General features: G+C 42.8%; 4 protein-coding genes across 4 annotated transcripts; 1 reads left to right on the forward strand and 3 right to left on the reverse strand.

Moving 5' to 3' along the window:
• Positions 1–2,390: 2,390 nt before the first annotated feature.
• On the reverse strand, positions 2,391–3,302 carry LOC120958763 (pre-mRNA-splicing factor Syf2). Its single transcript, XM_040381762.2, has one exon. The coding sequence runs from the start codon at positions 3,206–3,208 to the stop codon at positions 2,513–2,515; it is 696 nt and encodes a 231-aa protein (XP_040237696.1). The 5' UTR covers positions 3,209–3,302; the 3' UTR covers positions 2,391–2,512.
• A 503-nt stretch (positions 3,303–3,805) lies between these two features.
• Positions 3,806–16,602, forward strand: LOC120956764 (uncharacterized). The gene is made up of 2 exons (XM_040378489.2): positions 3,806–4,772; positions 14,130–16,602. The coding sequence occupies exons 1-2, from the start codon at positions 4,244–4,246 to the stop codon at positions 15,512–15,514; spliced, it is 1,914 nt and encodes a 637-aa protein (XP_040234423.2). The 5' UTR covers positions 3,806–4,243; the 3' UTR covers positions 15,515–16,602.
• A 155-nt stretch (positions 16,603–16,757) lies between these two features.
• On the reverse strand, positions 16,758–18,203 carry LOC120956765 (superoxide dismutase [Mn], mitochondrial). Its single transcript, XM_040378490.2, has 5 exons — positions 18,124–18,203; positions 17,988–18,050; positions 17,638–17,740; positions 17,177–17,552; positions 16,758–17,091 (listed from the first exon to the last, which is right to left on the reverse strand). The coding sequence occupies exons 2-5, from the start codon at positions 18,023–18,025 to the stop codon at positions 16,949–16,951; spliced, it is 660 nt and encodes a 219-aa protein (XP_040234424.1). The 5' UTR covers positions 18,026–18,050; positions 18,124–18,203; the 3' UTR covers positions 16,758–16,948.
• A 595-nt stretch (positions 18,204–18,798) lies between these two features.
• LOC120958096 (protein Son) lies at positions 18,799–22,219 on the reverse strand. The gene has a single exon (XM_040380664.2). The coding sequence runs from the start codon at positions 22,027–22,029 to the stop codon at positions 19,150–19,152; it is 2,880 nt and encodes a 959-aa protein (XP_040236598.2). The 5' UTR covers positions 22,030–22,219; the 3' UTR covers positions 18,799–19,149.
• Positions 22,220–23,236: the final 1,017 nt, after the last annotated feature.

The raw sequence follows: 23,236 nt of genomic DNA on the forward strand, positions 1-23,236 counted from the left end.
TGTACTTCTCACATCTTTTGCATTGATTTGGAAACTTATAAAATGATTTTCCTGGGTGTTTTGTCCAATAATTCTCACAAAATCTTGCCTCACACTTCCTTCGCAATTTGTATTTAGAAAAGTTGTTTACATCGAAGCAGCAGTGAATAGAGCGTACTTTGACAGAAGTGATAGCGTACTTTGACGCCTCAGTGGTAAATGACAGTACTTTCGTGTGGGATACTTTTGTAACGCCAGTGTCACGTCGGTTTGTCGGTGATCGCACGTCCGACGTTATCCGTCAAATCTCATATAAAATTTTGACAGGCCTTCCGATAAAATCGCATCCGATTGAGCACAGACACGGGCCTAACACTTCTTTCGCTTTTACTTCTTTTAACCTTTAAGTTGGCAACCGGATACCCGGGTATTTTTTTCAACTTTAAACTGCCATAACTATTGATTCATTGCTTTTATTGACCTGAAATTTTCCGTAGCCTCCCAACTTTTAATTTATGATTTTTTGGTGCATAAATTGTAATTTTAAACAGCCTGTAAGTATTTTATTTTGATTTTTTTTTAACTTTACCACGTAAGTTGGCAACCAGCATACCCGGGTATTCCATACATTTTGTATGGAGAATGACGTTTCTCTTCTTCCTCTTTTCGTATTGTGCTTATTTTCGAGTCAAATTCAAGCGATTCCAAATTTCAATATGACCGTTATTTTTATATTAAAATGAAAAAAACTTAATGAATAAATGAAATAGAAGAGAATATATGGTCGGCATTACTTGCTTACAGCATTAAAATATAGAAAGCATTGTTTACCTATGAAAATCGTTAATTTTTTGCATCAAAACGTGTGGAATACCCGGGTATGCCGGTTGCCAACTTACGTGTGTAAATCTGGTTGCCAACTCTACGGATAAATGACAAGGCGAAGTTGTTCAGAGCAAAATGACATTTCTCGACTTGACATATCTCTTCCGTGGGCTCCGGTATAAAAATCGGGGAGGGCTGGTGCGGGGTGATGAAATTTGTATGCAGAGAGTGACAGATGTCCCCCACAATGGCGCCCAGCAAAAGCGATAAAAATCAACCTTCTAAATACATTATCCTTGGTTAACCGTAGAGTTGGCAACCAGATTTACACACGTAAGTTGACAACCGGCATACCCGGATATTCCACACGTTTTGATGCAAAAAATTAACGATTTTCATAGGTAAACAATGCTTTCTATATTTTAATGCTGTAAGCAAGTAATGCCGACCATATATTCTCTTCTATTTCATTTATTAATTAAGTTTTTCCATTTTATTATAAAAATAACGGTCAAATTGAAATTTGGAATCGCTTGAATTTGACTCGAAAATAAGCACAATACAAAAAGAGGAAGAAGAGAAACGTCATTCTCCATACAAAATGTATGGAATACCCGGGTATGCTGGTTTCCAACTTACGTGGTAAAGTTTAAAAAAATTCAAAATAAAATACTTACAGACTGTTTAAAATTAAAATTTATGTACCAAAAAATCATAAATTAAAAGTTGGGAGGCTACGGAAAATTTTAGGTCAATAAAAGCAATGAATCAAAAGTTATTTCAGTTTAAAGTTGAAAAAAATACCCGGGTATCCGGTTGCCAACTTAAAGGTTAAAACTTGAATTTTAACCGTAGAGTTGGCAACCAGATTTACACACGTAAGTTGGCTACCGGCATACCCGGGTATTCCACACGTTTTTATGCAAAAAATTAACGATTTTCATAGGTAAACAATGCTTTCTATATTTTAATGCTGTAAGCAAGTAATGCCGACCATATATTCTCTTCTATTTCATTTATTAATTAAGTTTTTCCATTTTATTATAAAAATAACGGTCATATTGAAATTTGGAATCGCTTGAATTTGACTCGAAAATAAGCACAATACGAAAAGAGGAAGAAGAGAAACGTCATTCTCCATACAAAATGTATGGAATACCCGGGTATGCTGGTTGCCAACTTACGTGGTAAAGTTAAAAAAAATCAAAATAAAATACTTACAGGCTGTTTAAAATTACAATTTATGCACCAAAAAATCATAAATTAAAAGTTGGGAGGCTACGGAAAATTTCAGGTCAATAAAAGCAATGAATCAATAGTTATGGCAGTTTAAAGTTGAAAAAAATACCCGGGTATCCGGTTGCCAACTTAAAGGTTAACCTACCGAAAACTACCGATAAAATTTTGATGCGCCTACCAAAAACCGCCAAAATAATCTGGCCACACTGCAGTGGACGCTGCAAAGTCAAACTGACACGACAAATCTATGTTTTCGATGAATTTGACTTTCTCGTGATATTTCATCGCCTGGAAGCAAATTTACACCTACAAATCTACGAAAACAAAGAGCAAATTAAGGCAATGGCTTCAGTAAGACAAAGCTTTATTCTAGCAAAACTGCTTACAACTTAAATTGTCTCTTATTGTATATGTTACAACTAAACCATTTATTATAAAGCATTGAAATAAGACGTTCTTTTTACACACATTAGATAGCTGTACCGCGCTCCAGATTCTGTTTGATTTCTGCCGTGTGCTCGCCATAGAATCGCTCCAGCTTCTTGTTGAACCGTGCATTCTTCTCGTTAATGTAATCAATGTCAGCATCGTCGTTGTGTGTACGTCTGCGAGAGAACTTCTTGCGCTTAGCAATCTGGCCCTCCAGATCCTTCACCATGTTGTCGATCGCTGCCGGAGTGTCCTTGTGCAGACCCTGCAGTATCACGTTCGGCCCACCGTAGAACGCATCGCCGTACTTCTCCTTCTGCTCCTCATACTTGACCAAATCTCGCGGTGGCATAGCCTTCACGAGACGATTGTACTGCCGTGCCGTTTGTGCCTCGTAGTCGGAGAAGCCCGGATCTGCGTTGCGCTTCTTGGCCTTCAGTTTGTCGATGCGATCAGCCTCCGCCGCGGACACGTTCAGCATCTTCACCCGATTGTAGTCGAGCCCTTTCTCTTCCGCCTCAGTGCGCGCCTTCAGGTCTCCCATTAGCCATTCGGCTTGCCGCTGGCGGGATTCCCAGTTTGCGGGCAGCTTCTTGCGCTCGTGCTCCGCGATGACCTCCTGATGGTTGCTGGCGCGGGCCTCGTTACGCTGTGTGTGCAGTTGCTTCAATCGGGCCATCCGCTCGGCATGCTTTTCGGCAAACGTTTTCGAGGAAGTTGTCGCAGTTTCAGCCATATTTACTGTCTGATTTACAAGCAAAACACGATTAAAACTGCTGCTGCGTTGTTTCTTTCACAACTTTGCTTTGTAAACAATCCCAAGGTAATTACAGACCAGATGCGACCATCCTGAGTTTGACGTCTGCTGTCAAAATTATTTTTGTCAATTCTAGATTGTACAATATTTTCAACTTTTTAGCATCCTTTATTTCCTGATATGATTTATTAATACATGAAAACATTATTTAGCTCTTTCGGATGCATGATTTCTTAAAAATCTGTACAAAGGTATAAATATGCAGCTCAAGGTCAAAGGCTAGGTCAGACTTTCATCATTTGACAGTTGGTAATTTGACATTTTGGAGTAGAACAAATTTCATACAAATATTCTCTTCTTGTTTTATTTGATTTTTTTGTGATGATAAATTTAGATTTTTATTTAAAAATTATTTATACCAAGTCAGTTTGGGAATAAATCATAAAATGTATCTTTGGGTAGTTTTAAACATAGGAAGAAGATAAAACATGATGGAACACAACACACACTGTATGTCAAACAGACCAAACATGGGAGCCGTTTTTGTCCAACCTGTGCCGATCAGCAATTTAAATGCCATTTCTTGCGAACGCAGCAAGGCCAAATAGCAGCAGAGAATTGTTGAATACACGGCGTTGCCTGGACGCGTTTGAGAGTCATTTCCTTATTTGATGAGGAAAAAGGAATCGGGTGTGAAATTTGGTGTTTAAAATTCGATCAAAACAAGCAGTACAAACGATAATAGGTTAATCGCGTTAAAAGCACCTCCTTCCAAGGTGCAAAGAGAAGTAAAGAAGGAGAAGAAAAGGAAACGCGTTGTTGTTGTGCATTTGTAGCTTCGCTTTGGCAACAGTGAAGTAACTCGTTTGTGAAGTGAACCAAATTGCTGTGAATCTCGTGCTGCTGCGTGATGGTGAAAAATTGTTCATAAAACAGTGCAGCGGGAAATGGGAAATTAATATGTTGTGTGTGTGACTCCTCCCACGGATCCATGCATCCCGATACTCCCGGCACATGGCTACCTCCCTACCAATGGCCCTGAACACACCGAAGCGTCTCAAGACGGCTGTGCCGCCATGCGCCAACTATTTAACCACTCCGCCACCATCGGTGAGCATCGGATCGCCACCGATCGGGACACCGACGATGGCGAACGGGCAGTCGCACCAAACCATCACCACCAGCGGCACCACTCCGCTGTACGTTGCGGGCCAATCGCAGCAAACCTGGAACCACAACAACAACAACAACAACCACTGGCCCAGTGATGCCACCACCACTCCGACGTCCAGCTGTGGCTCACCGGACGGGCATTGGAACCGGAGCTACGGTAGCCAAGGCACACCGCACACCTGGAACACGTCCAGCGGTGGCAGCGGGTCGGCCGAAAAGCCGGAAAGCAAGCGCGGCCGGCCGCGCTCCGAAGCACTGACGACGCTCATGGTCGAGGGTTCGATTTCGCCGTCCTCGATTAAATGCCACTACTGCAATCGTGTCTTCCCGAGGGAAAAATCTTTGCAGGCACATCTCCGCACGCATACAGGTAAGTTTTGCTTGCATACATCCTCACTCTTGTTCTACTTTGTAGAACATGCTGAATTGGCTTTTGTTTGTTAAAAGGATTGGAAATCGGCTGTATCCGCCACACTACAGCTCGTATTTGGTGAAACAAGATAAATACGCAATGGGCGTGCGCAACAGGTGGAAACATGTTAAACATTTCGGTTGTTCAACATCACCTGTTTTCAGGTGGTGTGTAACGGGGAATATAACTCACTCAAAAAAAATCTGCCTGTGAAAGCGTTTAACCGTCTTTTTTACCATAATTAAATTGCTCCAGCTTGGCTCAGGTGAATCCTGGATGAAACCAAAAGAAGAAACAATGCTCCTGCACCTGCTACCTCCATTTATCGCATTCTTTTGGGTAGCCTTATACACTTATCGTTCTCTCTCTCTCTCGTTTTCTCCACAATGTTCCATGCCTCCCCATCTTCAGACGACTGTTTGTGACTCTATCATCTGATGGAATCCCTTGGGAGATCGATTTTATTTTTTACAACCTCTTTATTCATTCAATCACCATGGTAGCAACATCACCCCCCAATTTATGGCCGTTTTACGACTGCCCAGCATCACCGCCTACCGTGATGCAATATGCAGCGACAAATATCCCCCCATCAAAGGGGGGGGGGGGGGGGGGGGGGGTAGGGTAGCATGCCACCTGATTGCACGAGCTCCCAGCTGGTGCCCGAAGGCGTAAAGGGTTGTCCTTTGGCGTGTATAGTGCAATGAAAAAAAAAAAAACACTCGCCACTGCCAGGTGGAACTGGTGAAAATTTGCTTCCCTCTCGCAATACTCCATAAAACGCCCTCTCCGTGTCCATATTGCTGCGGTGTAAGTGTGTATGGGGAGAAAAGTAAAGCAACGGATGATAATAACGTATGAAATAATTTCCTTTCTTTCTGCCTTAAACCCGTGGCAACGATGGCGAATACGATGACGATGATGATGGGCATCAAGCAGAAGCAACACCGGATCATGATCATTTGGGTTGTTTCGTTATTGACCGGCACTACCGCCCATACCTAGCGAGAGAGACGGAACAGACGGCGAATGAGATCAAACCGCGAAAAGGAGAAATAATTCGCATGATTCCGGCCCAATACCCTCACAAACACGCACACGCATACATGCACAATCTCTCGCGAGGTCGTGTGTCGAATGCCGCATGCAAGAAGATCGCAGAAACCGCGAACGGGCTGAAGAAACCTTTTGCTATTTAAAAGCTTCCCCACACCGAACCGATTCGCGATTTGATGCCCTCCGTTCGTCTGTGTGTGTGTGCTGTGTGTAAGCGCAACGCTGGATGGATTGTTGCGCAAAGCCCAAGCGTGTGTGTTGTTCACGCACCGGCTTCTTAAAAGCGGGAAGCGGGTGGCCGGACACTTCCGCGACACGGTCCACCGCTTAAACGATACGAGAAGCACTTGGGACAGAGAGAAAAAGAGAGATATAATGCCTATTTGCGTTGGTAGGCATTCCGGTTCGGCGTGCCGCGCTGGCTTGCTCACGGGCAGAGTGCGTATGGTGTGCTTGTGCTGTGCGCAAATCTCTCTTTCGCTCTGCTCTCTCTCTACTCACACCGAGAGACAGACGAGCGCGCAAAACTGTTTAAACCATCGCCTACTGCGTCCCAGGTGTGGCTACACGTTCGATGTATCGGTTGCATCGGTCCACACAAGCACCTATACATAGCAACACACACACCCATACACATACAAACACAGCGTAAGGTTGGCTTAGCTTCATTAAATGGCTTAAATAGCAGTTTGGTGTTTTCTTTGCCCTGTTTCTTTTTCCTTTTCCATCTTACTTCTTCACCGTCTTGCACTTTGCGCTGGTGGTGTTTGGTTCTCTTAGTAGTTCTTCTTTTCTATTTTTCTCTGTCCCTTTTCCATTTCCTCCTGTTTTGCTGATTTTTAATTTTTCATCACGTTCTTCATCTTGCTCCATCTTCGTCACATCCTTTTTAACATTTTTTGTCTCCTATTTTCTTATGCATCTTTCGGTGTTTTTCTTTCGCTCTTGCCGTCGGCAAGTGTTTTATTTTTTTTTATTTTTTAGTGCGTGCTTTGATCTCCTTCTAAAACAATCGTTCTTATTTATTCTCTTGAGACTTGCTGATCCTTCAGGATCCTTCCGAGGCCAGGAAATGCACTTGTTAGACGTTTGCTTCTTTTCGTTTTAAACCCAACCATCATCGCAGCATAGGACAAAAGCCTTAGAACTTAAGGCAGATTCACATCTGGGGTGTTTTTTGTGTTGTGTTTTGCTTTTCTTTACTTCCTCCTTTCGGCATTTAATATCTGCCGAGAAGGAGGAATTCAAATAAAAACGGTTAGACATTTTTAAAAAACTTTCTTTTATTTGGACGCCGCATGAGGAAAGACAATAAGAAAATTTCAAAAAAAAACATGGATATTTTCAATCACATTATGCGTAATTAACCTTATATATTCGAGCAGACTTAACGTTCCAATCAGAATTAATTTAAATGTTAAATGATGAAAAGCCACTCTTTCAAATCAATGATTAATTGTATTAAATCGGTTCATCTGCTGAAGCAAGTTAATGGAATAATTCAATTAAACGATTTGGCGTAGATTTATCGCGACCCTTTGTACTGAAGTCGTTCTCACTAACCACGGTCGGTGTAAGGTGAAATATTACAAAAAAAGAAGTATCCGGACTGGACCGGAAAGCATCCAGACAGAAGCAACGATCGTCCGCAGTACGGAGACTTCTTCTTCTATGCACTCCGTCCTCCGGGGTATACCAGCGCGCACCCGAAACACTCCGGTGTGTATAATGATTACCGTAATTACTCCGATGGCTTGATGGTGTTCGAAAACAGTACAAACGGACATCAGCAAAAAAAAAAGAAGTAAAAAAATTGCCCATCGATCGTTTTCCAGCTGGCCAGCGGGGCATGATTGATGATTTGTTTCAATTTTTTGTTTCTCTCCATCAGTTCCATCAGATGGACCCGATTTCCTTCATTTCATTGCTAGCTACTACTGCCACTATTTCCCCCAGCAGCACCACAATATGGGGTGCTCTATGTTTTGCACTGGTTAAACATCTTTTTGCCAAAAACGCCACGTTGTTATTTTGTTCCATTGATTGAACCAGGGGAATTTTCCTTTATGTTCTATCGCTAATTATGCAATTGCCTGGATCCATTCCGCCATGGAAATGGAGAGAGAGAGCAAACAAAGTGGAAAAAGAAGCACCCAGTGGCCAATGGCCAATGTTTTGCGCACGATCAACGTCACTGAATAATGTAGAGCGCGGAATCTGATCGAAAGAAATAGCTCAATTTACGGTAGAGTTTCCTAGATTTTCCACAGTTTCCATCTTCGCGAACAAAGAGGCCTGAATGGTTAGGAGGTTATTCTCCTTGCTGGGTTGAGATTTATTTCCGTCTAATTCATGCGCAGAGAAATTTTGGTCATTCTTTTGCTAGCTCTATTTTCTAGCCCTCTTCGAGAGCTGCTGAATCGTGTTAGAAACAAAATTCACCTCACCAGAGAGAAAGAGAGAAAAAGAGCCCATTTAATGATGATGGAAGTTGATTTAACAAGTTTCTAAGCGGCTATGCCGGCTAACATGAAGGGGTGCTATCGGTCATACACACAAGCAGCATCTTCGCGATCGACGACGAGGCAGTACTAGCATAAGCGGGTCAGATCAGTGGAAGAGAAGGGTTGAAACGGGTGGTGCGGTGGGGGAGCTCGATCCCAAGATGTGGTCATTCACATCGCGGCCGGCCAACATTTCGGTCGATGTTCGGGGAGCTTTTTCCACGCATCGTTTCCTCCTCGACGTTTGAAGATCGTCTGTGTCGGTTTTTTTTGTTCGGACAATGTGCGAACACCTCACGAAAAGAGGCTGAGAAAGAGATTTTTAAATTGGGTGGTTTAAATTGATTTTGATTAGATCCAAATCGGGGTGGAAGCGAAACATCGCGAAAAAATGAAGAGAAAATGGAGCGCCCGATGCTTCTGCTGTTTGTGGAGAGAGAGAGAGAGTAAACCTTAGGAAACCGTCGGCAACTTCTTCACTCATTGATATTGAGGCAGCTTTACTTTACTCACACCCTGTACCACCACTCTGCGTACGTTATCGAACTCTGGTTCCGTGATTTTTTTTAGCTGCTCAGTTAAAGATTGCTTTCTTTCGTTTAAACGTCCACTTGTGTGTGTGTGTGTGTGTGTGTGTGTTGTGTGTATCTTATTGTTGCTTCTCTTTTAATTTCTGCGATCCGGAACGAAGCATTTTTAAGGCCTTTTCTGTTTTTTGTGTTGTGTTTCTGCCTTTTAGGTGTTGTCTAATTCAAAATGCACGCACTCATACAATGGTTAAAATTGCGTTTCATGTGTATTGCTGTTGGAAATGTATTTATTTTCACCGATTTTCGACATGGTTTGACAACTTCATTTTACCACGATGTGCTTTTTTTTTGGTTTTGTTTCAACGCCTCTGGTATAAATGTTGGAACATTTAGCTTAAAATTGAGATCTTTCGTAATGGTCGCATCGGTGTTGGTAAATCCTAGCTAGATCGTTTAAAGGTGTTGTCAATAAACTTGATTAACAGACGTCGTTTGATTGGTTGTAATGTGATTTTTGGTGAGCGCGTGTGGTAGACAGTAAAACTAGTAAAACTCTAATTGACAACGATGTTTTATTCTTTTTTCACCAATTACTTTTACATTGCAGTTGATTTGATTATTTTATTGCTAAATAAAAACTGTCAAGAAAAATGGAGAACAAGCTCAGAAGGAACATGCATAAATTATTTCTTCTTATTTGAGTGTAATAATTTATACTAAACAGATAAGACCGTTCGAAGGGTTTGCCATGGTTTTTATTTTTTCCTGAACATATTTGAATGCTTCATTTTTTTATTTTTTTATATATATTGGATTAAAACTAGATTTTATTTTTTGATAATTTGTATTGATATTCAATTGCACGATTCAATGGCAATTTCTTATGGTTTTCACACGTCAATATGTCTAAAGAATTGTGAAAAGCCACATAGTTTTAGCATGTTTAACAAAATAGTAAAAGGTTTTTAAATATATGAAACCTTAAAAACGTGCTGAAGACGCTTACAAGATTGTCTGTTAAAACTAAAACTGGGGGTGGCTGGCTTTGCGCAACCTTACTTAGTCCTTAGTCCTTAAACTTAGTACTTAGGGTTTACTTAGTCAATCCGGCAAAGTCAAAGTGTTATCGGTCGCCGTAAATACTTATCCGGGCGACGTAAACCCTCAATTGGGCACTGTCATTTCTATTCGGGCCTTGTGAATGATGAATCGGGGATAGTCAAGATGTTCAAATAAGCTTACTAAAACAATGTTGGCCACACAGAGTTAGCATTACAAATGGTTGGCTTGAACCCATGACGGGCATGTTGTTAAGTCGTATGAGTTGACGACTGTACTACGAGACCGGTCCTATGATTGTTGATCGGTATTTCCAATATGTGCCAGCCATGTTGATGTTTTGATAAACAGATTTATAGTTTACATGACAAATAGAAAAAAGGCAGTTTCCAAAACGCTTTTCATATCATGGTTATTACCGCACAGTGTTGAAATAGCTTGTGGCGAGAATTTGTGATCGTTTAAGACAAATTTTTATTATTTAAATAACATTGTAAAGACGCTTTGATATTTTTCAAATTATTATTAAATATATCAACTGTGCAATTTTCTTGTCCTGAATTGCTACTTATACGCGGGCGATTTCATCAGAAAAATATGAAGACAACATTTGGCCATCATTCTCAAACATTATTATGACTTCCCAAGAACATATCCATGGCAAAAAGATATAATTTAGATAGTTTTTTGTTCTTTACTTCTTAAAGGTCTGGAAATGATTTAACTAGTAGTCTTAGCAGAGTTCTGTAGATGAGCTCTTTCAGTATTAAGTGAGGTTTATTACAGTCTCAGTCATAGGCCGGTCTCGTAGTACAGTCGTCAACTCGTACGACTTAACAACATGCCCGTCATGGGTTCAAGCCCCAAATAAGACCGTACCGCCATACGTAGGATTGACTATCCTGCTATGGGGGGTAATCAATTAATCACTGTAAGCCAAACCCACAAGAGGTAAAGGCAGGCCTTGACCGACAATGGTTGTTGAGCCAAAGAAGAAGAAGAAGATTACAGTCTCATTAAGCCATATACAAGACATTCAAGTGAAAAAAGACTTAATGAAACAATCGTAACAACATTGTTACGTAACAACATAAGACTTAAAATGTTCCTTGCGATAATATTGTTTGAGTCTTTATTTATTTTTCTAATTAATACCGTAACGCATTTCTCGGAATATTTAGAAAATTGCCTCCTTTTTTGAATGTTTTTTCGATCATTTAACCATATGCGTACCTGAGACCACCTCCCAGAAACCAGAGCCACATCGTAATTATATCATCCGGATGCGCGTCGGCCACTCGTTTCATTGTGTCACAGAAAACCTTTCCCCATGCAGAAACCGTTTTTTCACATCGCCATCAAACTTTCCGGTCTCTGGTGGCACATTTGAGATTAATTTCATCACCAGCGGCAGCTTCACCCCCTGGTAGAAAATTTAAATCACATTCTACCTACTGCACCGAACTCTTTCGCGTCTTAACGTGAAGAGTACAATAAAGAACATTAAACATATCGAGAGAGAGAGAAAAAAAACGCTCTAAATATCGTCCTTTTCATTGAAATCGTTTCTTGTGGCGTTCACTTGAAAAAGAAACACGTGAGCTCTGTTTCCACTGCCCCTTTTCTTTTTTCGGGACAACAATCCGCCACAAGCATCAATGATCACCTCCAGGCTAGGGGTTGCGCAATGCACAAGAACGCGTAAAAACGAATCCCGCCGCGCATGATGTCCTTTTGTAGTTACGGTGGGTTTGCGCGCACCCTCCAAGCGCTATAATCGTACTGCTGCGTATGCGCGAGTTGTGCACGGCTGCACGTGTTCCGTCGTGCGTATTCTCTTGATTGGACAAGAAAAGAAAAAAAGGCGCCCAGGACGCAAGTTTTCCCCTCGAATTATTTATTTCACTCCTCCCTTTGCTTAGGTCGGTGAGGATTTTTTCGTCCTTTATCATAAGATAAAACCACTTTTTTTTCTTTCTTGGCGTCGTTTGCAAGCGTTTGCGCCGCAACCCTGCTACCATGTGCGTCGTCTTTGTGAATTTTTGTGTATTTATCGCTTTGGAATAAAACTGCAAATAGTCCGCGTGCTAGTTGTCCTTGTCGCTCCTTAGCGTTAGGTCAGAAATAATTTCCCCGCATAAGAATGGCTCCTTTGCAATCCGCTCATCCACAGGGAGATAGGTTTGCGTGCGTATTTGCTCCTTGCTGCAGGTAAAAATGCTTGCACCGGCGCAGGATACGCACCCTGAGACGCTGTTCTGTGAATAGCGGGAATGAGGATCGCTTTTTCCTTTACTGCTAAAACTGTTATCCTGCCTTTTTTATTCCAGCGACATACAACCTATTGCGAACGAAAAGCAGTGAATGGATAGATTAGCAATCAATAGATGTTTTTTTTACAGAACTTTTTCCCTCGTTGCATAGCTAAGCTTCTTTATGGACAACCTTTTTTTCCAAACAGGATCGAGAATCTTTCATTTTGTTGCTGTGTGCAATTTTCCAACCACGTTCGCTTGCGTAGAGAGGAACTGAAATTATTCCAAACCGGTATTAGAATGTGGCGCACCGAAGCGGAGGGTGACGGCTTGTGTAATTCTAATACCTTTGCGTCCCTGCTGCCCGTCTACCTGGTACCCGTTACATGCCGGTTCATGCCGTTCCTTTACGAAACAGAGAGTAACAGGGACGTTCATGTTTTGATTTTGAGCAACTTGGAATCCGTTTGCGGGCCAACCCGTTTTGGCATACAGGGCAAACGAGCTCTAAAACTTGTCGGTACGTGATACTGGCTGGCCGGTTCGGCGTAAAGTCATGTTGTTGATTTGAGCTTCTTCGTTGTTCTTCTTCCTCGGTGGCGCATGATGCTGCATGCCACTGGTAGGTTTGCGAATGCGGTATGAGTTGGCAGGAGATTTAAACGCTTCTTGTTCCGTTAGGAATTGATGTCTCACCATTGAATTTGTGCTTGTGTGTTTGTGTGAGAACAGAAGCATGGTAGGAGACACACTAGATACAGGTTTGGAAATTTAAAACGCAAAAGATCATTGACGTGCCTCTCTGTATCGCTATCGGTTAAACGTGAAACCATTTAATTAAAAATATTCGCTGTTTATTACTTGTGGTATTTGTATTTTTTGAGAATTACATAATGATTGACGGGGGCGGACCCGTAACATGCCCGTCATGGGTTCAAACCTAGAATGGACCGTCTCCCCGTAGCAAGGATTGACTATCCAGCTGTGTGGTAATGAATTAAGTCTCGAAAGCCTGTATAGGCCGTAGGACGTTAGCCAAATTGAAGAAGAAGAAAATTAGAATGATTGAACACATTGACTATCGAATTAGTTACAAATAACACAATAAGATAAGATTTTTTTTTTTGTTTATTAGACCTGATAAGTTCAGTTATACGTTTTCAAAATTTCTTTTAATTTACATATGTCTGAACAGAGCGAGGTTTCGAGAATTGTGATCTAAAATAGCTAATATTTTAAAAACCTTCATTTTTTAAAAAACTCGTTATTTTTTGTGATAAACAAACACTTATTTCGATTTATATAGTTGTTAAAACATTTTCATTTGCTGGCTTCCCTGTTTTTCGCAGCATTTTTAACGTTTTACTTGGTCAATGTTTAACGATAATAGCCTCGGTTTGTTAACACACAGGACCTTTCAGCTTTACACATAAATTATAGGACACTTTCTTGACTCCTTCCTATTGGAAGTTAATTTTTTGTTACTGGAATTGGAATCCAATTAGAATTGGCTATTTGGCTGTACAAAAGGCTTCCCAGAAAAGTTATGAAAGTGTCCAAAATGTATGAGAACCTCTGTAAAGGATTTTTTAAAGCTTTTTAGATCTGTTTTTATTTATTTTGTAGTTATGTATAGTCCAACATCTCATTAATCATGGAGTTATTTATTATACTGCTTAAAAAACTTAATTTTATCCACATCTTCGTCAATTTCTTGAGAGCATATCTATTGGTAAACCTACTTGCACCATTCTTAGCATTATAGCGGACTATAAGCAAAAACAGGCACGAATCTCTAAATTTAATAATTAATTTTGGTTCATTTATGTTCATCTAGGCAATAAATTAGGCTTAAAAATATTTCCTAATATTTGTTTCTTCTTTCTAATATTGTGTCATTCTCATTTTTAGGTGAACGTCCCTATCAATGCGACTATCCTGGCTGCAAGCGTGCCTTCACGCAGAGTGGTCAGTTGAAGACGCACCAACGGCTTCACACCGGCGAACGTCCGTTCATCTGCTCCGTCGCTCACTGCCAGATGCGATTTACGCACGCCAATCGCCACTGTCCGGACCATCCGCTCGAGACGCTGAAACGGTGCGATGATTTTGTTATACAGGCGCTGCCCGAACAGAACACTGAGGTACTTAAATGGCTGGAGAAGTATCGAGCCGAGCGCGAAGATCGCACGCCGACGCGCAAGACCCCCATCAAACGCACCAACTCGCCCGACGGAGTGGGGAGTGGTCCGGAAAATGGCAACGGAGCCGCCAGCAGTGCAACGCAAAATGAAAACGAAAACCGGCGGCAAGATACGGCCCAGCGCTCCGCCACCAACAACGAGAACCATCTTCCATTGGGCGTTAATGGAAGCGGTAATGGTTTGTCGGGGGGCGTTTCTACCGGTAATGGAGCACTCGGCAACAACCACCAGCTCCTAGCGTCACCGGTTACACCAAACAATACGTACAAATCAATCCGCAAGGGGCTGATGGATATGAACGCCTGCATGGGCCTAACGAGCCCAGTAACGACCAAGGCGAAGAACTCGCTGCCGAAGTTGATCCAGTGGCAGGAACCCACCAGCCAGGAGGAGAACGAATCCGGCGACGAATGTTGCGTTCCATCGAAACAGTCCACGTTCAATCCGAAGAAGAAGTGGTTGCGCGACGCCTGGCAGGAGGATCTCGCGAAGCCACTGGAACCGAACCTGATCTCGCCAAAGCTGTTCGCGTCTACGACCTCCACGATGGCACTGAAGCAGCAACTGCACCAGGAAAGTGTCGTCACCATCTCCCCCTCCAAAAGGCAGCTTCTCGGCGTGACCGGACACAATAAGCCACTGCCACGGATGGAAGGGATCGGGCATAGCACTAGCGCCCCTGCTCCGGTCGTAACGAGCGTTGCACCGCCACCACCCGTTCCGTTCAATCCGAATCAAACTCGACCAACGGTGCTAATGGTAGCGAGCAAGGATAGTGCTCGGCCGCTTTCCGTCAAGCCAGCAGCGGAACTGTTGGCAAACGAGATCACCGCCAACGGTACCTGTTTATCGCCAAAACCGGAGGAAAACAATCGCAAGCTTCAGGGGGCTTTAGCTTTAATGCAGCTCGCAGCGAAGGATGCTTTCCTGCAAGATGCTTATGAGGTGCCGAGCGTGCCGGAAGCTTTACTAGCGAATGGAACCACCCTGCTGTGCGGTGGATCGCCAGTCGAACCAACAAACAATGGAAGTACCTTGGCAGTGAACGGTTTCACCACAACGGAAGCAACCGTACAGGAAAAGTGTCCTTAAACGAAATGAAAAGAAAGCAAACTGCTTTTGCCACGGTACGGTGGTGTGTGTGTTTGCCTGATTGTTCTTGCCTTGTCCCCGCATGTTGTGGTCCGCAAAGTAGGGAAATACTTCCCTATAGACAAGTTCCAAAGAAAAGATAAATCTTCCGGGGACTGACGAAGATGATAGTAAAAAGACAAAATCAGAGAGGCTGGAAGGGTAAATGTAACTCACGATGTACATGTCAGTTAAAAGTTTACCTAGAGATTTTATATTCGTATACAGAATGTGTGTTGTTAGCAAGCGGCAAATGGAAATTCAAAAAACCGTTATCTGAAGATTTATTAGCAAACAAACAAAATACTTTTTGACAGAATGTAATTGTTATTCTGCTTTTTTAAACAATATACAATTTCAAAAGTTTTTCAATGATCACGTTTTACAAAAAAAATCAAAAAACCAAAAACGAGAAATATTATCAACAAATAATTGAAAGTGTATAGGATTGAGCAAGTAATCACATTATTTCGATAAACATTTAATATTTTCCACTTTATAATACCAACCTTATTCGCTTTATGAATCATTTATTCCCAGTGAGTTAGTTAGGGAAGTTTGAAAAAAACCCTCATGTTTCTTTATTTTTATTTGTAAACGGCAATTGTGTATTACTGTTAAAAAAAAAGCCGCGATGAATTCACTTCTATTTAAAATACCGTCTCTCTCACACTCACTCACACACACATCCGTTATTGAGATGCGCGCTGCTTGTTTTTTGAGCCCTGGAGAATTTGAAGAGTTATTTATTTTTATATTTTTTCTTTATTTTTTTAACTAGTGAACATCTATCTCATACGGTTTGTTTGGTAGGCACGATTTGATTTGTTAATTCTGAAGTGTACAGAAATGAATTTATGCTAAGCGATTAACAAATAGCTGCCGAACCGAATTGTCTTTTTTTATTATTATTTTTGCGCGAAAGATTTGAAAATACTGAAATGAACCGAACCGATTCGCGTTGTACTTGAAGAAACTAGTGTGTAAATATTGAAACAAGAAGCAAAATGTACAATAAACACATGTACCGAGATGAAATAACCAACTAATTATGGAGTCGATTGTGCAGCATCCTCTATGAACGAAACCAAACGAAGCATGGGAAGAGAAGAAACAATTATATGAAGGTAAGGTAATAGTTGTTATTTAAGCCCCCATTTTTTAAGTTTACAAAAACCCAACAGACATGACGAAAGCTCAGTGGTTTTGCTTAGCAAAGATAAAGGCATGCAGCTAATGCAGCTAATATTTTTATTTCAAACTGCAATCGATATATTTGTGTTGGACAAAGGACAATAAGCACAGTTGTAGGATATTTAATGGGCCAATTTTTATACAACTCGCCCCGGTGCTAGTGATTTGAATTCGCCTGCCCGTTAAACGGTGCTGCAATTCTTAGTGGGCTTTTGCCAATCGCTCGGAAACATCCTTCCAGTTGACCACGTCAAATATGGCATCGACGTAGTTGGGTCTTAGGTTTTTGTACTGCAGATAGTAAGCGTGCTCCCACACATCGATCCCCAACAGTGGAACAAGACCTAAAAGGCAAGGAAGGGAAAGAAAAAAAAAACAGTTGAAAATGGGATTTTTGTGATGCATTTGCTTTCTACTAAGACTGCTCACCAGTGGTTGCTTCCAAAGGATCCTGATTCGGGCAGGCAGCAATCTGCAACAGCTTCGTCTTTTTGTTGTAACCCAACCATGCCCAACCGGAGCCCTGCACAGCAACGGCGGCTGCTTTCATTTCCTTCTTGAAATTCTCCATATTTTGGAAGTCACGGTTCAGCGCTTTCTGTAGTTCCGCCGACGGATCGCTGCGGTCGGGCGATAGATTCTTCCAGAAAATGGAATGGTTAATATGACCACCTCCGTTAAACTTGATCGCATTGCCGAGCTGAATAATCTTGGACACGTCCTGCTTCGCCACCGCATCCTGCAGCTGTTCCTCCGCCGCGTTCAGATTCGTGACGTACGCGTTGTGATGCTTCTGGTGGTGAAGCTACGAGAGGAATAGGGGGAAAATACAAACGACATAACATACGATCATCATGGGCACCCATTTTGTGTGTCTCCATCTTGCGTACCTCCATGATTTCGCGGCAAATGACCGGCTCGAGAGCGCCGAAATCGTACGGCAAATCCGGCAGCGTGTGCTTGCTTCGGCAGCCCAGTACGGCGCTGCAGTTCCTGCAGAGCAATAGGAGAGAAGATTTGTTGTTTATAAATATACACTCACACTCACGAATTCGGCTCGTTATCAACGTTTTGTTCGAGCTATTTCGGATGCACATCCGGGTTGCAATTGTTATGATTTTACATAATCTCTCCCGCGAAAGGAGCGCTAGGTAACAGTGGCAAAGGTAATCAATGTCCAGCTACTTTGCACACTTGTTCCATGTTCACCTTTTTTCACACTATCATTATCAAAACTTACTTTGCAGTGGAAAAGAGTGCTCCGCGTACGGCCAACATTATTGTTAGTGAGTTCTCAACACAGCTATATGAAAAAAAATCAATTAATCACACACCGTTCTAATCAAACGATTTGTTGGAAATTGTTTGGTATCAACCTTACGACCACGACCGGCAACTTCTGGCGAACCTGATATTTATTTCCAATTTGTGATTATTATCTAACCTCGATGTGTGTATGTGTGTGTGTTTGACATATTTGTCGGAATTTTTGACCGGTTTAGAGTATCAGGTCGAGTACTCCATTTGCTATTGATTGAATGTCAAGGGTTAATTTTCAAACCATAGTTTCGTTATTTTCCCTCTGACGATTTCTTCGTTTAATGAAGATTTTTCTCAAAACAACATCAAATTTAACACTTTTATTTGTGCTACACAGTATTGTCACAAATCATTTAAGTACTTTAGACAGAAGACAGAGCCATTAAAATCTCTTTAGGTGATCCACATTGAATCGTGAATTTGAAGAGGCATAATGAATTGCGTTCACCGTAAAAATTGAGATGATCAGAACCGTTTGATGATATACGATTTGCAATCCTGTAATGTATATTCTTTGGTTTCGCTGAAAATATGCTTCGGTACTATAACATTTGTTTTACGATATGTTCATTTTAAATCGTCCAAAACTCCCCACCAGAATAGAATTAAAATCTCAATATAGTCCTGGAAGTACTATATGAATATTCTTAGTATCTTCACATTTTTACTGCTAAATTAAAATACAACTGACGTTTCGAATGATTAGTTACATAACTCAGCACCCAATAAAATATTGTTCTTCAATGAAATTTACAATTTATTTCACTTTGCTATCAACATTTAAGAGAGATTATGCATCGTGTTTGAAGATGACCGCTGTTACCGCTCAGCAAACTATTGGTAAAGTAGTTGAACATTGCAGTCGCTGCAATAATTAGATGAAAGTGATCTTACAATACGATCTTGGCCGTATTTACACACTCGCCGGTAGTACGATTAATTAAACTGTGCCCAGTTTAAGTGTATCTAATGTACAAAAGAAATGTTAGAAATATAAAGGAGCAGTATCGAAACTATGTTTGTTCTTCCGCAGGCATTATACTGATTTGCTGTAATGTGTCCATTTTTTGACATGACCTCTCTTAAGTGATCATCACACCCAACTGCTGGAGACAAAATTTTGCCGCCGTTGCCTTGGCTTCCTTTTTAGTGTTGTTTGCAATCGCAGGCTGATACTCGAGTCCGTTCACGAGCACCTTAAAGATGAAATTCTTAGCATGGCCTGGGCCGCTTTCGTGTACCAGCTCGTACATGGGCGCATTCCACTTGTGCTTGGTCGCGTACTCGCACAGGATCGATACCGGATGCTTTCCGTCAGTGTTGATCTTGAGGTTGACAAACCGAGATCGAGCATCGCGGCGACCAAAGGGCGCTTGCATGGGGTACGGCTGATGGGATCTCTGTTTGTTGTCACCTTCGCCGAGCCCCCGCTTATCCAGCTTCACGTCTAGCAGCAGGGGCTGCAGGGAACCGTTTTTCTCTTTGCCCAAACCTTCACCCGGCTGCCAGCCCATCTTCTGCAGCAAATGCATTCCCATACCGCCAGTGACTGGGGCCGACTGTTTCATCATGTCGCGGGTAGCCCAGGGCTGGTAGCCTTCCGCCAGTTCCCGCTGGCTAAGACAGTTGACACCGGTTGAGCCAAGGAACTGTCCCGGCATTGCCTTGGACGAAGCCCACGTCGACATGTCCTTTTGCGTGTTGTACAACATCTGTCTTGCATCCGAGTCGGTCGGATTTTCCTGCAGTCGGCGCATTGCGTTCAACCGTTGGCTAACGATCTGCGACACATCGATGATGGGTGCGTCCGGTTGCGTGTTGAACACATTGTCCGGCCCTGGGCCTTGGTGCGGGGCGTGTGGATGCGAACTTCCTGGTCCTCCAGGTCCTGCGGGCGGGAACAGAGGCCTCGGTTGCTGTGGAGGGTCCTGATGCTGCGGATTGGCTCCGATGGGATTCATGTTGGGCGGGGGTATGCTGGTATCTACCGGAAGACCCATTGAAGGCTCCGGCGTCATCATACTATTGAACGATGGTGCATGGGAAGGTACTGGGTGCGTTGCTTGCGGCATCTGCTGATGTTGATTTACCGGCGGATGGTACGACGATTGATACGGTGGAACGGTTTCATTCGATGGGTAGGGAGAAGGAACTATTGGCGCAACCGGCATATGGCCAACGTGTGATTGCATTAGAGGAGGTATCGCCGGTGCAGGTGCCGGAACGATGGTCGGTGGAGCCGGAGGAGGCTGCAGCGGTGCTGGGAATTCTTTGCTTTGCTGTGGCACAAACGTGGATGATGGTGGCAGGATCGTTTTCAACTTCGACTTATTCCCAAAGAATGTCCCACTGCCCGAACCTCCCGTTTCGGTGGCCGGTTTTGTCGTTGGCACCGTCTTTTTCGGCTCGACCGGAACCCATTCCGTTTCCGTGCTGCGATGATGCACCCCGGACGATACGGGGAACTGCATCAGCAGTGCCTTTTTCTCTTCGGCTGATTTCGGCTGGATGGTAGTCGCGTTGCGAATGTTCATCACAATCGGTGCTGCCTCCTTGAGCTGAAACGGATGATGGAAGGCTTTGCTAGCACCGTCTGCATCGTGATCGCTCTCGTCCGACGACACGCTGGACAGATCGTTGGCATTGTCCTTGTGGGAAATTTTCTTGCAGAAAGCGGTCAGCTCCTCGATGGTCTTTCCGCTGGCGTGCATTTTGGAGATAAGTTTGGCTTTCGACTCCCCGTCAAGGTTTTGCGCACCGGGTAGCGTGCCCTTCTTTAGCATGCTGATGGCATTTTTGCGCGCAATTTCCAGCAGCTTCTGCTTGTCGATCTGTTCCTTTGACCGGGATCGGGATCGGGACCGAGAACGCGAACGAGACCGAGAGCGTGATTTTGAAAACGTATTCGACCGGTGCCTTCGAACACGATCCTCGCTGTGTCGGTGGCGCTTTCGATCGTGCTTTTTCCGGTCGTCTTCCTCTTCGAACCCGGCGTAGAAGGAATTGTACTTCTTTTGATAGAAGTCGTAATAACGACCTCCTTTCCGATTTTCCTCATCCTCCGATAGCGAAAAGTCGGTCTCGGAAGTCTTGCGCTTACGCAGCTCACTCCTGGACGATTTATGCGAAGGTTTATCCCGCTCATGGTCACGATGCCGCTCATGCTGGTGGCGTTCTACTGCCGGCTGAGCTGAGCTAGTCGCTATCTCTCTAAATATGGCGCTATCCTTCAAACTCTTGATCTGTATTTTGCCCTTCAGCGGAGGTTTCGTTTCCTCGGGCTTCTCGGCCTTGGTCTTCTTTTCTTCCTTCCACTTCGCTTCGACGAGCGGTTTGGCCGGCCTGTCCGTATCATCCACCGGTTCCTGCTTCACCGTCACAAGCAACGTCTCGCCCGACGTCCGATGTTTACTTCGTTTGTGCTTCCGGTCGCGATCCTTTTCCTTTTTGATTTTCTTCCTTTTCACCCGCTTCTCTCCATCGTCCACCACCACCGACTCGGGAACAATCGGTTCCTCATCGGTCCCTCCGCCTTCGCTTTCACTACCCTTTTTCTTCTTGCTCTTCTTTTTGTGCTTGTGCTTTTTCTTCTTCTTCTCCTGCTCCACAGCATCGTTGGAGTCGTCTTCGATGATTTCCGGCGGTGCTGCATTAAACACCCGGAACAGCTCGGTAAGAATCTCGTTCGACGATTTGAGCGGTTCAAGTGCGGGCTTCACATCAACATTGTCCGATCCCTTCTCGGCGGTGTTGCTGTTGCTGTTACTGCTGCTACTTGTAATGGTAGTGGAGAAAATGTTCTTTAGATTAACGTCGATCGAGAGCTTGTCTACTGTTTCCGATTTGCTCGAATCCTCGTAGCTGGTCGTCTTCTCCTGCTTGATCTTAATGTTCAGCGGAAAGATGTCCTGTGTTTTGTCGCCCTTCTGCTGCTTATCTTGCTTCTCATTGGTCGCACTCATGGTTGATTATTGTCTCGCTTATCTGCCACACATTTGAACTGGTTCAACAACAGATCGCTTAAAAGTCGACATCCATTTAGATAACCCAATTCAACATGAACACCGAGAACTTTTTTGCTAAAACGAAGAGACGCAGAGTGAAGAAATTGTTGTTTTCGTTTAACCAAAATTTGACAATACGCACAGCACTGACAGAAAGTTCTCGCGAATTGGCACTGTGGTAACGACATGTGACATCTGAACACGATTTTTCAAAAAATAAATAATTTTTATTGAATATAATTTGCTCATCACAGTTAACAAAAAAGTATAATTCTTCAATTGATGATATATTTTCTAATGAATTTCTTTATTTAAAAAATCCAGAAAATATCTGTTATTTCAGATGTACTATACTCGCGTGGATGACAATTATAAATTTACAATAGAACGTCGAGTATGCAGACAGCTCGGGTATGGGCGGAACCGGTTAATCGATTTCCACGGCAACCCAAGAATTTATATAAAAATTATAAAATTTATTGGTTTTACTAAGAATTAACCTTACATCAATCAAATCATCACTCATAGAATACTTTTTGAATCAGTAACAATACATTTAACAATTATTCTTTATCAAAAAGGAAGTTTTAATATCTCACTAGACTCTAGATAAACCCACAACGAATGTTTTTGCGAGGCTGACCATCGCCCGCCGGTTAATCCGCCCCCGGATAATCGACGTTCTACTGTACATCAATTTCTTGTCAACAACTTTTAACTGTCAAAATCAAAAACGTCGTATCTGCGAATCGTCGTAACTCGAGGGGATCGTAACTCGGGGCACGCCTGTATCTCATTTTTTCGATAAAATCAATAACCCTAAGCTATGGCGACCCCCCCCAAAGGCCCTTTTCCATCACCTAATATTTTTGATTCACCTTGCTGTAGCCCTATGTTGGCCTTTGCCGCAGAACCCTACAATGTCGTATCATGGCGAGAAGTTGTGTGGTTCCGCCAACGTAAACAAACGATGTTGTCACAAAAAACACTGTAAGCGAGTGAAGGACGGCTAACAAAAATGAGCGAGATGCAGCTATTTTCGAACGTCAAAAACCCTCGCCTTGCTTTGCGGGTTGTTTTGCCTTCATGTCTTCCCTAACTTCTTCTCCTCCTCTTCTCTGAGGTGCAGGTGGTTGTTGGTGTTTTTGTCCCAGGCCAGCCGAAC

Source organism: Anopheles coluzzii, chromosome 3, assembly GCF_943734685.1.
Source record: "Anopheles coluzzii chromosome 3, AcolN3, whole genome shotgun sequence".
In the NCBI taxonomy this organism is placed as follows: Eukaryota; Metazoa; Arthropoda; class Insecta; order Diptera; family Culicidae; genus Anopheles; species Anopheles coluzzii.

What these genes read in the sequence shown, in the direction of transcription:
- LOC120958096 (XM_040380664.2), bottom strand. Translation starts at nt 22,029, where the DNA reads ATGAGTGCGACCAATGAGAAGCAAGATAAGCAGCAGAAGGGCGACAAA.
- LOC120956764 (XM_040378489.2), top strand. Translation starts at nt 4,244, where the DNA reads ATGGCTACCTCCCTACCAATGGCCCTGAACACACCGAAGCGTCTCAAG. An exon ending in ACATCTCCGCACGCATACAG is followed by an intron (nt 4,773 to 14,129) that starts GTAAGTTTTGCT and finishes TCTCATTTTTAG; the next exon opens with GTGAACGTCCCTATCAATGC.
- LOC120958763 (XM_040381762.2), bottom strand. Translation starts at nt 3,208, where the DNA reads ATGGCTGAAACTGCGACAACTTCCTCGAAAACGTTTGCCGAAAAGCAT.
- LOC120956765 (XM_040378490.2), bottom strand. Translation starts at nt 18,025, where the DNA reads ATGTTGGCCGTACGCGGAGCACTCTTTTCCACTGCAAA. An exon ending in GCACTCTTTTCCACTGCAAA is followed by an intron (nt 17,741 to 17,987) that starts GTAAGTTTTGAT and finishes ATTGCTCTGCAG; the next exon opens with GAACTGCAGCGCCGTACTGG. An exon ending in TTTGCCGCGAAATCATGGAG is followed by an intron (nt 17,553 to 17,637) that starts GTACGCAAGATG and finishes TTCCTCTCGTAG; the next exon opens with CTTCACCACCAGAAGCATCA.